At 43.0% G+C, this 17536-nt stretch overlaps 1 protein-coding gene across 1 annotated transcript in view; it reads right to left on the bottom strand.

The window, feature by feature from the left end:
• Window positions 1–17536, bottom strand: part of fat2 (FAT atypical cadherin 2) — a 167489-nt gene that overhangs the window by 41287 nt on the left and 108666 nt on the right. The window contains exons 7-10 of the mRNA XM_078551083.1: window positions 14708–14847; window positions 10943–11218; window positions 6985–7195; window positions 1559–5620 (exon numbers count right to left, since the gene is read on the bottom strand). Coding sequence (XP_078407209.1) covers window positions 1559–5620; window positions 6985–7195; window positions 10943–11218; window positions 14708–14847 — 4689 coding nt within the window. The remainder of the gene's footprint in view (window positions 1–1558; window positions 5621–6984; window positions 7196–10942; window positions 11219–14707; window positions 14848–17536) is intronic.

Below are 17536 nucleotides of genomic sequence, written 5' to 3'. Positions count from 1 at the left end.
AAGGGATATGAGTGAACCAGATGGGTTTTTATGACAATCAGTAGACTTTTAATTCCAGACTTCTATTGAATTCAAATTCCACCATTTGCAGTGGTGGGATTTGAACCCTGGACCCCAGAGAATTACCCTGGATCTCTGTATTAGCAGTCCAGTGACAATATCACTATGCCACCACCCCCCCCTTGTAGTGTGGTTAGGCCCACAGTGTGGTTAGGGAGGGAGATCCCGGATTTTGATCCAGCGACAGTGAAGGAACAGCGATATATTTCCAAGTCAGGATGGTGAGTGGCTTGGAGGGGAGTCTCTAGGTGGTGGTGTTCCCATGTATCTGCTGCCCTTGTCCTCCTAGATGGTAGTGGTCGTGGGTTTGGAAGGTGCTGCCTAAGGAGCCTTGGTGAGTTTCTGCAATACATCTTGTAGATGGTACACACTACTGCTATTATTTATCAGTGGTGAAAGGAGTGAATGTTTGTGGTTGAGGTGTCAAGCAAGCAGGCTGTTTTGACCTGGATGGTGTCAAGCTTCTTGAGTGTTGTTGGAGCTGCACTCATCCAGGCAAGGGGAGAGTATTCAATCACACTCCTGACTTGTGCCTTGTAGATGGTGGACAAGATTTGGAGTCAGGAGATGAGTTACTTGCCACAGGATTCCTAGCCTTTGACCTGCTCTTGTAGCAGTATTTATATGGCTAGTCCAGTTTAGTTTCTGGTCAATGGCAACCCCCAGGATGTTGATAGTGAGGGATTCAACGGTGGTAATATCATTGAATGTTATGGGGATATGGTTAGATTCTCTCTTCTTGGATAATGTCCACGTCTTGCTGCATTTGGACATGGACTGCTTCAGTATCTGAGGAGTTGTGAATGGTGAACATTGTGCAATCATCAGCAAACATCCCCACTTCTGACCTTATGACGGTAGCAAGGCCATTAATTAAGCAGCTGAAGATGGTTGGGCCTAGGACTCTACCCTGAGGAATCCCTGCAGTGCTGTCCTGGAATTGAGATGATTGACCTCCAACAACCATAACCATCCTCCTTTGTGCTAGGTATGACTCCAACCAGCGGAGAGTTTTGCCCCTGATTCCCATTGACTCCAGTTTTGCTAGGGCTACTTGATACCACACTTGGTCAAATGTGCCCTTGATGGCAAGGGCAGTCACTCAAATTGGTTCTACACAATTTGACCTTTACAAATTTGTGCTGGCTTTCCTTCATTAATCCACATTCATCCAAGTGACTGTTAATTGTGTCCTAGGTTATTGTTTCTAAATGATTTCCTGCCACCGAGTTTAACATGACTGGCTTATAGTTGTTGGGCTTATCCTTACACCTTTCTTTGAAGAAGGATGTAATATCTGCAATTCTTTAATCCTCTAGCTGGTTTACCCATCCATTGTAGGATCTATTCAATCAATTGGATGGATATCAGGCAATTTTCACAATGGCCAGACGTTCTACTTTCTGAAAATTACACCCATTATTTTGATGTTGGCAAGTATATTTGTGCTCCTAAACATCATCAATATCTAAATGAATATATCATACCAAAGACCTACCTGTAATATAGCAGGTGGCATGTCTATTGGATTCTGTAATATCAGCATCTACCATGCTAAGAACAACAACTACTTCCCCAGGTTTGCTGTCTTCATTGACTGTAGCTTTGTAGATGTCCTTCGTGAATTGTGGGGAATTATCATTTTCATCAGTGACCTCAACTTCTACAATGGCAGTTGAAGACATTTGCACTTTTCCTCCATGATCAAATGCCACCACGCCAAACTTATAACTGCTCTTTGTTTCACAGTCCAGTTCCTTCAGTGTTGTAAGCCACCCACTTTCTCCATCAATGGCAAAAACATCTGTAACATCGTCAAATTCTTTGGACAGACTATAGGTCACACGTCCGTTTGTTCCTGTATCCTGGTCATTGGCAGTAACCTGTATCACTGTGGTTCCTGCTGGCATGTTCTCTGGGATGAAGGCTTTGTAAGGATTTGCCTCAAAAATGGGTTGATTATCATTGACGTCCTTTACGTGGATGCTGATAGACACTGAAGAAGCAACCTCAAGATCCCCATGGAAACATTGAGCGATTACGTCAATTTTGTACCATTTTGTTCTTTCATGGTCAATGTTCTTCCCAATTTTCAACGTTCCAGTGTTTTTATCAAGGGTAAATACTCCACCCTTGTTACTTTCATCTGTGTTCCCCTTCACCAGACTGTAAATAACTGGTTGGTCAGCCTCTGCTGTGATTACACCAATTTCTGACCCAGCTGGGAGATCCTCTGAGGCTGAGAAGGAGTATAATGGCTCAGAGAATCGAGGGAATGATAGATCCGGTGGGATAACTTTGACGACAACAGGAACACAGGAATCCTGCTGCGGAGAGCCCCCATCTTGTGCTTTCACGTAGTAAGTAAATGAGTTATTCTCAAGCCCAATCAGGCTCTCCTTGATTGTGATAAATCCAGTCAGGGGATTTATCTCCAATATTTCCTCAACCTTGTCTTCACTGGAGGCAACAGAGTAGGTGACATCTGCATTCATTCCCTCATCTGCATCAACAGCCACAATCTGGATTATGGGAGCACCCTTAAGAGTGCTAGCGGGGATATGAATTTTGTATTCAGCAGCTTGGAATTGAGGTGCATTGTCATTCTCATCAGTTAATATAATATTCACAGTGCAAAAATCCACCTTACCACCCCCATCTTTTGCCATTACTTTAATGGCAATGACCTTTTCTGTTGAGTTCTCACGATCCAATTTCTGTGATGTTAAAATGCGGCCACGGTCGTCTATGCTAAATTTCTCTCTGGCTAACTTATTTATGATTGTATAGTCAATGTTGCCATATGGACCAGAGTCTGGATCTACAGCTGTGAGTTCAATCACATGTGTCCCTACCTCAACATTTTCAGCAAGTTCAACCTCATACATGTTTTGATCAAATATGGGCTTGAATTTATTTGTCTTGGCAGTTCTAATCTGAACTGGTATAGATCGCCTGAAAACCCGGTCAGAAACAGACACATTCAAGTGGTAATTAGCTTCTAATATTTTCTTACAAGAATTAGACACAGAAATGATTCCAGATTTTGTTCCAATCGTAAAGTGTCTCTGTTCATTTCCTTCCGTGATGATGTACTCCAGCTTATCAATATCCATGCTGTCTGGATCTCTTGCCTGCACTCGTATAACAAAATGACCACATGTCGCCACTTCACTTATAGTAGTCTCATACTGGTTCTGTCGAAACGTGGGTGGGTTATCATTGAAATCTGAAATGTTCACATTCAGAAGGACATCACTACTTAATGGCGGAATGCCGTTATCTAAAGCCCTAACTGTAAGACTGTAATATTGGGTCAGTTCATAATCCAGTGTGCGTGCTGTTGTGACAAGGCCATTAGTAGTGTCAATGTGGAAGTATTCTGAACTATTAGTAACAGCTGCAAACTGATAGCTGATGATTTTGTTCCTTCCAGAATCAGCATCATTGGCATTGACCTGCACCACAGAGGTACCGATAGCTGAGGCCTCGGATAATACTGCACCATAGACTTTTTCTATAAACACGGGAGGGTTGTCATTGACATCTTCAACTTCAATCTCAACAATTGTTTCTGTGTAGGATCCAATCACTGAATCTGTGGCCCTCACAGTCAGCACATGCTTTGTCTGGCTTTCATAATCCAAGGAATCAATCACATTCAGAACCCCAGCCTTGAATTCAATAGAGAATAAGTGCAGCGCTCTCTCTGTGGCAATGTTGTAGATCACACGAAATCCTGATGGGTTGTTGGCATGCACATGCAGAATTGGGGTGTAAGGAGAAATGTTTTCGGGTACCCTGACCCTGTAGTATGCTTTTTCAAACCTAGGGGTGATTTTATCTCTGACAGTGATAACTACTTTAGTCTGTGCATAAAGAGGAGGATCCCCTCTGTCCTGAGCTATAACAGTTAATATATATTTATCTGATGCATCAGAATCAAGATGCTCACTGAGTGAAATGTCTCCGAGGTAGGGATCAATCCAAAAGTATCTATAGTGATCGACAAGGCTGTAATGGATTACTGCATTGTCTCCAGTGTCCTTATCATCAGCAGTCACTTGATATATGACATCACCTGGTTCTGCATCATCTTGGACTGTAGCTAGATACGGTAAATGAACAAAACCTGGTGCATTGTCATTAATGTCCTCCACAAAAACTTTAACTAATGTATGTGCAACTCTGGGGGGGTTACGCATATCGCGGACCTCAACAACAAATTCAAAATCTTCCTGTTCTTCGCGGTCACACACCACTCCAGTTGTTTGAAAAGCACCAGCTGTGTAGATTATTCTAAACCTTTCATCTGGATTTAATATATAGTAAAAGATGGGTTCATTTAGCTGATTTCCAGATGCTTTCACAACACCTAAGGTTTCAGTCAGTGTAGTATTTTCTAACACGGAAAACGAATATGAGCTCTGGGCAAATGTTAGGCCGCTTTCCTTTAGATTAGACACTTTTATTTTTACCAATGTAGTGCTTTTGTACATCCCATCAGATGCTCTAACTGTCAGTTCGAAATGACCTTTGAGATTGGCTACATCCCTGACAGAAATTAAGCCAGTAGAAGAGTCAATATTGAATATCTCCTTATTATTTCCTTCGAATATACAGTATGTAATTTTTGAGAAATTGTCAGAGTCTGCGTCCACTGCTTTCACTGTGAGAACCTCGGTCCCTTTGTGAGCAGGTATCAGCAAAGTTGATTCATATAAGTCTTTCTCAAACCTTGGAGGACAGTCATTGACATCCGTCACCATTATAGTGACGCTTGCTACTCCCGCTGCAAAGAGACTTGGCTGCCCACGATCATGTACCTGCACTGTGAGATGGAAGATGGAGGTGGCTTCATGGTCAATAACAGCAGCTGTGCTCAGGGTTCCCATATTGGAATCAATAGCAAAGTATTTCAATATATCAGTTTCCATGATTTGAAATACCAACATTCCATTGGCATCTTTGTCTCGATCAGTCGCTTGAATTACGAGGGGTGCATTTCTGTCATCCAGCACAATGCTATTGATGGGAGAATTCTCATTGATTTTACCAACATACTGAGATTGAACAAAGACAGGTGGATTGTCATTTTCATCTATAATGTCTATTAACACCATTATACTGCTGTATAGACCAGCCATGTTGGTACCTTTAATCTTCAATTTGTAAGCTGAGTTTTTCTCAAAATCCAACACCTTATGAACAGATATCACACCAGAATATGAGTTGATATGAAATATGTCATCTGTGTTTCCATCTTTAATTTCATAAGTCACTGCTGATTGGCTGATTGCTGTTACCATGATAACTGAAGATCCAATGTCAGTTGCTTCACTGATTTCTGCATAATACTCCTTCATCAGGAACTTGGGGACTGAATTATCAGAAACCACAACAATAATATCAACATTGGCAAGTGTACTGAGCTGAGGGTAGCCTTGATCCTGGGCTTTCACTGTTAAATCATAGGATCCTTTAACAGCTTGGTCTAGCTTCGAAACCACCGTTATCTTGCCTGAAACAGGGTCAATACTGAACATATTGCCACTGTTACCTGAAAAACACATGGGAGGAAAGTTATTCTTTTATATATAATGTAAATGTGACTGGTTCTTGGCTTATGGTGTGAAATCTTATCTATACTTATGTGAAATAACGACTCATAACAATGGCATTATTGAGCTGCCTATTTCCGAATTTGCTCAATGATTTGCTGCTGCAGGCATAGAAAGCTTTCTGTCGAGTGTCACTTTTAGACAAGCAATTATATATCTTGATTGGCAATGTCATGCAACTAATTGTCAAGGAATAGGGAACAATGATCCATAGTTTTATTGTAAAGCACACAAACAACAGCCAATGCTTGTCAGTTGACTTGACACATTTTCAACAATCGTCTCAGTTTTAATTAAAAAGCTTTAAAATGAGCACATTATAATATGCTATACATTGTTTAAAATGAATTATGGTGTAATATGCTGCATGGTCTTAAATAATACTTTATGTCACTTTGGTTAGACTCTTTGTTGAGTGTCGCGTTCAGTTCTAGAAGGACTTGCATTTATATGGCACCTTTCACAACCACAGGATGTCCCAAAGCTTTGCAGCCAATGAAGCTCTTTGAATAGCAGTCAATGTTTTAATATAGGGAACATGGCACCCAATTTTCACACAGCAAACTCAAACGGCAATGTGATAATGACCAAGCAACCTGTTTTTCTGATGTTGATTGAGGGATACATATTGGCTAGGACATCAGGGATAACTCCCTGCTTGGTTTCAAAATCGCACCATAGGATCTTTTTGCATCCACCCGTGAGGGCAGACAGGGCCTCAGTTTAACGTCTCATCTGAAAGATGGCAACTCTGACAGTACAGCACTTCTCTTAATAACTGCACTGGAGTTTCAGCTTTGATTTTTGTGCTGACGTCCTGGGCAAATGAAAACAAATAAGGAACCAGTTCAGCCCTGGAAGGCATGCAGAGCAAAGTTATGAGAATGCTCACTAGTGTAAGAGAACTGAGAAAGAAACTAGAAACTTGGGATTTTCAATTTTGAAAGGAAGCGACAGGGAGGCAATCTTAAAGAGGTACATAAGATAGCAAATGATTAAGAAAAAGTTAATTTGGAACATTAACATTCAAATTAATTTGTGAAGCAAGACATACACAGATTCAAGCTAGCAAAAGGCAAATTTAGGGTTGATGCCAGGAACTTCTTCATACAGAATCAACTTGTGTAGTGGATATAATGGGAGGGCGGTGTAATGATGTAACTTAATTTTGTAATGAGGGTTCTGTCTGGTTTTCTGGATGAATGAGTTAAGATAGATCAAATGAGTTTTCTTATCCTTTTCTATTTTGTGATTGAACAACTGTATCATACACACAATATTCCATATTTGATGTTCTTGTTACCTGACTGAATGGAGTACATGATTTCTGCATTAATTCCTGTGTCCTTGTCCAAAGCAGTTACTTGTAGAACTTTAGATCCAAGTGGTGCAGTTTCTGTCACGTTGCCTTTGTAAGTGGGACTGGTAAATCTAGGCGGATGGTCATTTGAATCCTCCACATTAATAATGGCCCGGACAAAGTTCCGTTTAACAGGTACTTCCTGATCCCGCACCTGTCACAAAAGTAAATCAGATCACAACTCCATCAGAATTCTACATCAGAAAATCTTTCACTTCATTTTAATTTTCAGTTTTAAAAAAAAAAGTCACATGAAAAGTGGGCAAAAAAAACCAAATTGGTTTGTTCTTCCACTGTATGGGTCTTGAGACTGAATTTTCCCAACCCCAGGGTGGCAGGTTTGGAGGTGGGGAAGGCTGGGAAAATAGCAGGAAGATGTATCCGGACAGCTCACTGATACATTTCCGCCGTTAGGGAATTTATCCAGTGGCAGGCAAGAAAGCAGATCAGTGGGCAGCCAATATACAAATTTAGACGTGATTCAATCAGTTTGGCAGTATTTTGCTGACAGAGGAACAGCCAGTGCCACATGCCAAAGCCACCTGATTAATAAATGTGGTCTCCCTGTGGCAGGCTGATGGGAGGTGTCCATTGAAGCCACAGGCTCTATGCCCCAAAGAGGGGGCCAAAGGCAGGAAAGGCCAGCCCCACAGCCTAACCAGCCATCCAGAGGGGTTTTCCTTCTGATCTGAGGGGCCTACCGGCTTTCCTCTAATTAATATATTTCATTTTACCCCTCCAAGGGCACCTCCATTTTGAAGCGTCCTTGAGATCTCCTATCTTTCTCAGCATCACCCACCTTTCCTGATGGAGCCGCAGAGGCTTCAGAGCTGACGGCTCTCTGATTCAACCAACAGCATGGGAAGTCTGCCCTCTGTCCTTAGTTGGACAGCAAACTCTGAGGCGGCTAATTCAAAAGCCGTCTTCAGGAATACCACTGTGCCAGGCTTGCTGCCAGCAAGTGTGTGCTTGGGACCCCGATTTGATCCAGATATCGGGCTCCTGAAGCTCACGGCAAAATCTTGCCCTTAGTGGATCACACCACCTATGAATGCTCTAAACCTCCAACAGACACCAAAATCCATCAGAAATCATTGTAGGTCAGGCAGCACCTGTGGAGAGAACCAGGGCTCATGAAAGGCTATCGACCCGAAACATTGGCCAGAATTTTATGCCCCCACCCCACACCCCCCGGCGGGTTCGGAGGCGGGGTGACGGGGAGAATGAAATTACACAGAGGGATTCCCGCCCACACTGACCTCGCAGCAATTTGACGCTGGGGTGGGCAGGGCCTCAGGTGGGAAACCTGCCTTTGCCCCAATTGAGGCCCTTAAGTGGCCAATTAATGGGCACTTAAGGGCTGCTTCCCACCCAGCCTCAATGTTTAGGCTGGCAGGCGGATGAAAGCTCAGGAGGGGAAACCTGGAAATGAGGTAGGTTGGATCTCAGGCGGGAAGTGGCGGGGGGGTGGTTGCCTCCATCAGAAGCCCCCTTCAGACTAGGGGTAACCTCTCCTTAAGACCCTGTGACCTCTGGACTTCCCTCACCCCCTAGGCCTATACCCAAGACCCAAATCACCCCCCTTGTGAATACAAGACCTTCCCTATCCTCCCCGCCTGGCTGACACCTTTTTCTCCGTTTCCTGGGACTGTGTTTCAGGCAGCTCCGTGCAGTGCCTCTTCTGGCCATTGCAGTGCTGTTGCTGGAGAGACTGGAGAGCTGCCAGCCAACCTGATTGGCTGGCAGCTCTCCAAGGTGGTATTTCCTCCCAAGTGAGGAGTGGAAGTCCCACATTATGCCAATCAATGTTCGTTCAAGCATAAAAAGATAGTGGGTCTGTCGGAGTTGGCAGGGATGTGTTCCCCGCTGACTCTTCAGATGGCTGGGGCCAAGCCCCTGCCATCCTAAAAATTCAAGCCATTCACTCTTGTCTTTCTCTTCACAAATGCTGCTTGACCTGCTGATCATTTCCAGCATTTCAATTCTTTTTAGATTTCCAGGACCTACAGTGTTTTGTTCATGTAGGAATCATCATACTCTACTTCCTTCTAGGATTCCACCCAGTTCTACAGATGGAACAACATGCCATAACACCTAATTATTCTCTACATTCCTCTTTAGCTGGCACATTGGAAAATAGCATCTATTAAATATCCTGATCTCACAGAGTGTAATCAATCACTCAAAGATACAGTAATTATTGTCTGATTTACATTCTTCTAAAAATGAAATGCAGCCAATTTGTAGATGTTGACAAAATATCTAGCAGCTCATTTGGAAGCCTGCCATTGTTTCTATCAGAGTTATTATTTACAATCAGAGTTATTTTCACTAACAAATCAATTCGTAACACCATCTTGAATGCTTTCCACTTTTACTTTTCCACATGTCTCCTGTAGGAGACTTTATCAGACATTTTATGGAAGTGAAAATTTATAATTCTCACTTACCTCCTGTATTACAATTGAAAAAGGCAAATAATTAGTACAAAAAGAAGATGAGGTGTCCTTTTCAAAGCAAAAATCCAGTTGGTGGCAAATATCAAGATGCTTGAGGCAGGAATGGAAATATCAGCCCTGATTTTAGCAGATTTCTAACTCATGTACCTTATCAGCTGTCACAGAGGAAATATCATTCCATCGCTCCATTGCATTGAAGGCTACATCTTAGTTAAAAAGGATAGTCAAATATGCCAGCACATTGCATCATAGTACCCGCTGTGCTCAGTGCAATAATCTGTCATCTTGAAGGCTGGGCACACTGCAACCAGAAGGTTATATAACCAGCAAGCTTGGCAAAGCAAACACTAGGAATATTACTTCCATGGCCTTGAAAATCAAGTCAAGGTTATCTGTACTGTGGAAATGAATGTGATTTATCATTTTGCACATTGACAGCAACCATATGGCGGATGGTACAGGTTTGCCACAATCCTGGGTTTTCCCATATGCTTCCCGGAAAAATTAAAATTATTTCCAGCTCAACAGCAATCTCATTCCCAGCCTCCACAGCATCAGACTTATTCTAACAATGCCCCTTTCATGGAATCAAGAGTCAAATTAATTTCACTTGAAACGGACTTCCAGTCCCTCAATCCTAGTCTAAGAAAGATAGAATGGCTTCGGTACAATAGAAAACACTGTGTAGGGGAGTTTTGGGTTTCCTAGTACATTGTCCAAAAAAATGCCAATCTCTGAATCCCACTCCAATGCTGCTCCAGTGCTATAACACTGTCTGATCCTGCCTCAGGTGCTCAGTTGGATAACGTCTATGGTGAGTTTGAGCAATGTCAATCCAGTTTCCAATGGGAATGGACATAAAGCATATACCTGTACAAATTGGACTGAAGCTGCCGATGTCATTTAGTGAGGCCACAGGTGGGTTGGTTGTGGGGAACAGAAAAATGTCGGTGTAGTAGGGGTTTATTTTGCTGAAGTCAAGACTGAGGCATATTGTTGGGAGATGGTAGATTGAAGGAGCTTCATTCCACATCTACCCATGATTATTTGACACAGGAGTGCTTGATGCTGACAGAGAGCTGGGAATTTCCGTGGGTCTTTTCCGCCTCCATAACTTTGGTGTTCTAGCAAACATCTGCCAGTGGAGTGAAACTCTTTCGAGTTATCAACAGTCACAGATTGCAACTCTTTCGAGTACAATCGCAGTTCTTGGTTTCCGGGAGTGGGACATGAACCCACAACCCTCTAATTCAAAGACGAGGGTGCTATGAACTGAGCCACAGCTGACACCTCCCGCCAGTGGAGTGAAGGAGGGCCAAGGAAGTTGTCAGCATTGATGAAATCCACTCACACGAGAACTAATTGGATAAGAACGTTTTCTACACAATCCTTTTAAAAAAACATTAGGCTGTCTAGACCTTGATGGTATGTGATTAACCTACCATAATGGTGAGTATGTGCAAGTGCATCGATTCATAATCTAGCTCGTTGGTAGTCAGTAGCACTCCACTGGTAGGGTCCAGATGAAACAGCTGTTGGCTGTTAACATCAACACTGCTCTGAATGGTATAAATCAGTTTACTTCTCCCATCCGTGTCTCGAGCTCTGATCTGCAGGATTTCAGTCAAGCGAGGTGTGTCTTCAGGAATCCATACTTCATACTTACTCTCTAAAAATTGTGGCCGGTGTTCATTGATGTCAATTACCCTGATGTATGCCTAATAAATAAAAACAAAAGCGATGAGGAAGTACTGCACTGAAAGTTATGAAATGAATAATCTTACAGAAGCAGTAGGCAGGATTTTCCTCTGGAGTTGGCTGGCTCCAAGGCATAAATCGAATGGATAAGGTTGGGAATCAGTCAGGGAGCCCCTTGCTGCCTTCCTGTGCCCCTCCCCCCACCACCACTTCCCAAGATTTGCTACTGCAACTGACAGATGATGTAAAATAACCCTAATACTGGCGGACGCACACTCACGATAAGACACATTACAGGAATAAGTGACAGCCGTTTCTATTTAGAAGTGCACCAAGGTTGAATTCCAGCCCATAGTCATTGGGGTGGGACTTCCGCTTGCCGTATTGCTCCTGATTCCAACGTCAAAAAAATAATGAGTCATAACCTTGACTAGCATCGGAAAGTGCTGGCCCACAGAAATTAGAATAAATACCTCCTTACCTGGTCTTGAAAATTATATTTCCACTTCCGTTTACCGGAGCTGCTTGGGCCCTGCATTGAAAGACTGCTCGCAGGGCCCAGTGAAGTGCAGCTCAAACGTATTCAAGGAGGCCACGTCCCCTTTTTTACGGCACTTGCTGCCGTCAAGAGGGTGAGTTTAAAGGGCCAGGGAAATTGACGGGCCAGGGGCAGATATGCGTCTAAGGTAAGTGGGTAGGATTTGTGGGGTGGGGGCTTCCGGAGTTGGTGTAGGGAGGGGTAGTGAGAAGGGGCGGTGAGTGGGGAGGGGAGGCGGAGGTCAGGGGGGCTGGGTGGTGTTGAAGATCGGAGAGGTGGGGGGCGTAGGAGGTCAGGGGTGTCGGAGGTCGGGGGAGGAGGTCAGGGGTGGGGAATGTCACAGGTTAGGGGGGTGGGGTGTGTCGGAGGGTGGGGCTGGGGGTTGTCGGAGGTAGGGGGGTGTGGGGAGTGTCAGAGGTCGTTGAGGGGTGTCAGAGGTTGTGGAGGACTGTCGGAGGTCGGGGGTGTCGGAGATCAGAGGGGTGGTGGTTGGGGGTGTCAGAGGTCGGGGGAGTGGGTAAGTCCCATGTGGCGGAGGGCGGGGTGTGGTGGTCGGCGGTGTGGGGGAGTCCAGAGGGGTCGGTCTGGGTCTTTACAATAGTTACCCAGAAGTTAGAAAAGGTTTTAGTTCTTCTAACTTATTCTCGGTAACTATTGGTATAACCCTGGTGGAACCATCCGAAGTTTGCGATTTAAACCACATTTACGGATGGTTCCCAGCACAGCACAGCGCAGTTGTCCAGAGGAAGTGTGCGCTTTTGGGCAATTGCCGAACAAACATTTATCTGGGAACTTCCCAGGGGGATTCCCCAGTGGATCTTTGGGATACCACTTGGGAGCTCTGAAGTTACGGGCCAATTTTAAAAAAATTCTCTCATGGGATGTGGGTAAGACCAGCACCTGTTGCCCATCCCTAATTGTCTTTGAACTGAGTGGCTTGCTCGGCCATTTCAGAGGGCAATTAAGAGTCAACTACATTGTGGAGGGTCTGGAGTCACATGTAGGTCAGACCGGGTAAAGATGACAGATTTCCTTCCCTTAATAGAGAACTCAAATGAGAATGTGGAACTCACTACCACAGGGAGTATTTCTGGCTAATAGTATAGATGTATTTAACAGGAAGCATATTGGAGAGATGGAACTAGAGGACTCAGTTGATAGGGTGAAGATGCAAGGAGGTTTAAGTTGAGGATAAATGTCAGCATGGACTGGTTGGGTCGAATGGCCAGTTTCTCTGCTATATATTCTATATAATGTCATAGAGAACCTTTACTGTTACATTTTCTTGCCTCCTATTCTGAACCAGGGATTCATGTTGAAGTACAGTCCTTCAAGTGCCGCCAGCCTTTTGATACATTGTTAAAGTTTTATTATCTCTGCTTCAACATATAGACAGTGAGCATCAGTTGTTGGGGAATGCCCATCATGGCCTATCCTATTCTTTACTGATGTTCACACGTGTGTACTTACCAGCAGAGATCACTGCATTGTAACTGGAAGGAGGAATCCCCTGTCTGATTTCACCCCCCTCATTAACCTGGGAATAACTGTAGCCCCCACCCACCAACCCCCGTCACCACCACTTCGCAGATGTAAGGAGCATAGAGCAAGGATTGGTATGGCATCCACCTAGTCTGTAAGATCCAGGATCACAGAACATGAGTACATCTACCTACTGGGGGTTGTCCATTACCCGATTTTTAAAGTGGCATGATGACCTTAACAGAACTGATTGAAAATTAAGATTAAGGCTAAGATCCCCAATGACTCAATGCATGACTGCAATGCCTAATGTGGTAGAGCCATACAGGTTAGCAAAGTCCAAAGTCACAGTCAAGCCAGATGCAAAAAGAAACAATTTAGAAAATGTTACAACATATTACACAGGGTTGCACAAGATCAAAAAAATGAGCTCAGAATGTGGCTACCCCCTGACTGATTGGAGCAACGTAATTTATATCTTATATTGCAAGTATTATAAAATGGCAATTTACATAGAAATGGGAATCTCTGTCCTTACTGCACCTGGTATAATTTGAGTGATGGAGCGGATGGGAATTGGAATCCCTAGTTCATTTGTACAGTGTTCATTTATGCTTAGTAAATTTATTTATCTATATAAAAATGTGTTAAGCATAATGCCTTTCTCGCACTTAAACTACAGATATCACACTTTTTTTATTCTTGCATGGGATGTGGGCATCACTGGCAATGCCAGCATTTGTTACCCACCCCTAATTACCCTTGAACTGAATGGTTTGCTAGACCATTTCAGAGGGAAGCTAAGAGTCAACCACGTTGCTGTGGGCCTGGAGCCAGACCAGGTAAAGATGGCAGATCTCATTTCCTAAAGGGCATTTGTGAACCAGATCGATTTTTACAACAATTGAGATGGTTTCATGGTCGCCATTACTGAAACGAGCTTACAATTCCAATTTATTAATTGATTTTTAATTCTGCTAGCTACCATGGGGGCTTTGAACCCACCTGTCCAGAGAATTTGCCTGGACCTGTGGATGACTAGTCCAGTGACATTACTTTACCCTCTTCCCCACTTTAAAGTGTTACAACTATATAAAAAAGGAGTAAAAATGCCAGCCACTGGTTTTATTACCTTGTGCAACTTGACCTCTCTTCAACATCAACAGTCATTTGTAAGTGGCAGTACAGAAACTTCCCTCAACAATGAACTGCTGATTCACTCAGGATGGACTTACTTAAACTACTTATCCACAGTCAGTGCTTGAGCAGAGAGAGGCTAGGTTAAGTGTAACACCATCTGAATAGTGAAGCATCGCAGCTGTGTTCCTAATAAATTAGCACTGCAATCATCTTCAATAGAGAATCACTGAAGGGCTCCAGCAGGTGATGGGATTACCCTATGTGTCATTGGCACACGGAGCTCATTAGGACTGAACTATGAAATAAATAGCGCACAATGCTGGTATCGATATTTATTTAACTCTTATACCTGAGTTGTGACAGCATTTGTTCCATTCATCATTTGTACTGTCAAGTTGTAATTTGATGTTTGACTGGCATTTAATGGTTTGGCAATGGTGATGGTGCCACTGTTCTTCTCAATTTCAAACTCCTCGTTGTCATTCCCACCTGGTAGAGAGTAAGAAGAGATGAATCTGTCAGCCTGAAAGATATTTGCCCCAGTTTCAAAGTGAGGCATGGAGCCTCTCTCAATAACATACTTGCACTTTACATCAAAAATCAAAGCAGTTTTTTCAGAACATAAGTGCAGAACAAGTATATCTCATTTTGCTTATTGTGCATGTGCTTCCCAATGGACCAAGCACAATTTACACTGCAGTTGATTCTATAACCAGGTGAAATGTTAAGTTAAAGTATGTCTGCCTGTTCTTGTGGAAGTTAAAGGGCATGTAGATTTATCTGATGACAACAGAAAACTGGTCATTCATTTCATTGCTGTTTGTGACCTTGTTAACACAGAATGGCTCCTCATGGTTTAATGTTTTGACTCCTACAAGTGTTCTTGTCAGTTTAACAACATTAAAGCATTTGTTAGATTATCTAATGAAAGTGTCTCGCAAACTCATACTGGTTGCACTATCATTTGACTGAATCTAGTCAGTTAATGCAAATGGATTTTTTAGTTCAAACACCCAGTATGCAATTGAAATGATAGGAATTTATTCCCCTATATTTTCATCTGCAAATCAGTGTTATTCAGCCCCTTGTTTGATCTTAGGAGTGCCATAGAAATTACTGCATGCTGTGTACATTCCCTCTAAAAAGCATAGCCAGTAACATATAGTTAAACACATTCATAAAAATATTATTTTCATTTGGGATTTTCAGTACTGTGAGAAATTACAATTTTTTTTCAGGAGATAGTAAAGAAAAAGCAGCTGCATGATTAGTTAATGACATAATAAAATGACATCTATATGGAAACTGAGCAACAGGGGACTTATTACATTAATGGCCAAGTGAAGGAATGCACAGTGAGAGGAACAGATGGACTACCCAGTGGGAATGGAGGTCCTGCCAGATCGCAGATGGTAACACCGTGAATTGAATGACATTGAAAGGAAATAATGATATACTCTAGACTCACAGCAAATGCTCCTCTATCTGCTGCACATACATTTTCATTTCTGTACACCAGACAGATACATCATTGCTCACTTTACATCTTATACACAATTTGTGCCTCTGTCCCCTCAGAGTGTGCGAAGCATCTTCACCAGCACAGAGACACAGTTGTTAAACACTGAGTAGACAAAAAGCCTGTTGTGCCTCTGCTGATGAATTTGGTAAATGTGTTGCTCAGTTGGAACCAGATTGTACAGACTAGGATGCTTCAGGTTCACTCTCCAGTTCACGCGGAGATGCTACAACTGGCCTCAGCATGTTGGATTAGGAAACAGCAAAAGTCAGCCAGGGCTCCTGCTCAGGATTGATATCCCGTAACCTCTGCTGGACATTTTTGTATTAGTGATTGTTCACTGAGGACAGGTCAGACTTGGCTTTGATGCTCCCTCTTACCATGTTGACACTCTTAGCCAATACCTGCTTTTGTAGATTCTCACATGAAGAATGACTGCTTCATGCTGTCATAAATCAGCGATTAGAATCATAGAATCGAACGGCACAGAAGGAGGACATTCAACCCATAATTTCTGTGTCGTCTCTTTCAAAGAGCTTTCCAATTGGTCCCACTCTCCTCTTTCTCTCTAGTCCTGCAAATTATACCTTTTCAAGTATATTTCCAATTTCATTTTGAAAGTTACTACTAAATCTGCTTTCACCACTCTTTCTAGATCAAAACAACTTGCTGCATAAAAAACTCCTCCCCTGAATTTTTTTATCAATAATCTTAAATTGCTTGATGAGATGATAGGAGAAAATTGAGAGATAAGGTGTGTTCACCAAGGCCCTGGAATCCCTGGGACAACGGTCACAGTTTTTGGCACATTGGCAGCAGTAAAGAGCTGAAGCTTGCAACAGACTCTGGATGATCGGGAGGCTATCTATCCCTTTCCGAATCCATCAGAAATCCCTGAAACTTTCAGAGGTGAGTCCTTAAAGTGCCTACCCACAAATTGATAACAACATATAAATGAGTAAAATACATTATACAACACATTTTACTAAGTTATGCCCTTGATAATGCTGGGTGCCAAGCTCATATCCTTGGCATACAGCAACATTAGGGGAGGATATGAGAAAGAGCACTACCAGAATGGTCACCAAGAGGAACACCTATGTCTTAAACACTTTCTCTGCCTTGACATATTGATAGGGGTTCTACAGCTACTTAGCCATAGTCCACAGAGGACCATAGGCATCTCTCTCCATATAGCTTGACGGGCACCACTCCACAAGCGTGGGGCAAAGTGGGGAGGCACGCCTCCATGAACTACCATGTTCTGTGCAGGGATTAAACCTGCATCATTGGTGTCATTCTGCATCACACTGTGGCCATCTAGCTAATGGAGATAGCCAACCCCTAGCTTACACTAGATCATGTCACTCATATTGTGATCTGCTGTGCCCTTTACACCTTCACCATATAAAGAAAACCGAAGTGTGACAACACTAGGAAGAAGTTTTGGATTTGTTCCAGTCAAAACTGTGTGGGAGAGAGCATCATGATGACCTGATCTCAGGAGGACTCCTCAGTGGCTCCTTCCATGGGCATCAAAGGACATTGTGTTGCTCAAGTCTTCACTTTTGACACCAGTGCATTTCTCCTTCTGTCCCATTTTCAAATAAAGAGACATTCCCTCATTACACCACCCATCCTTCAATAAGGCAACAGATC

The sequence above is a fragment of the Cetorhinus maximus genome, chromosome 10 (genome assembly GCF_964194155.1).
Source record: "Cetorhinus maximus chromosome 10, sCetMax3.hap1.1, whole genome shotgun sequence".
Taxonomy (NCBI): Eukaryota; Metazoa; Chordata; class Chondrichthyes; order Lamniformes; family Cetorhinidae; genus Cetorhinus; species Cetorhinus maximus.
Note: the sequence above shows the minus strand (reverse complement) of the source record. Positions and strands in the feature narration are given on the sequence as shown.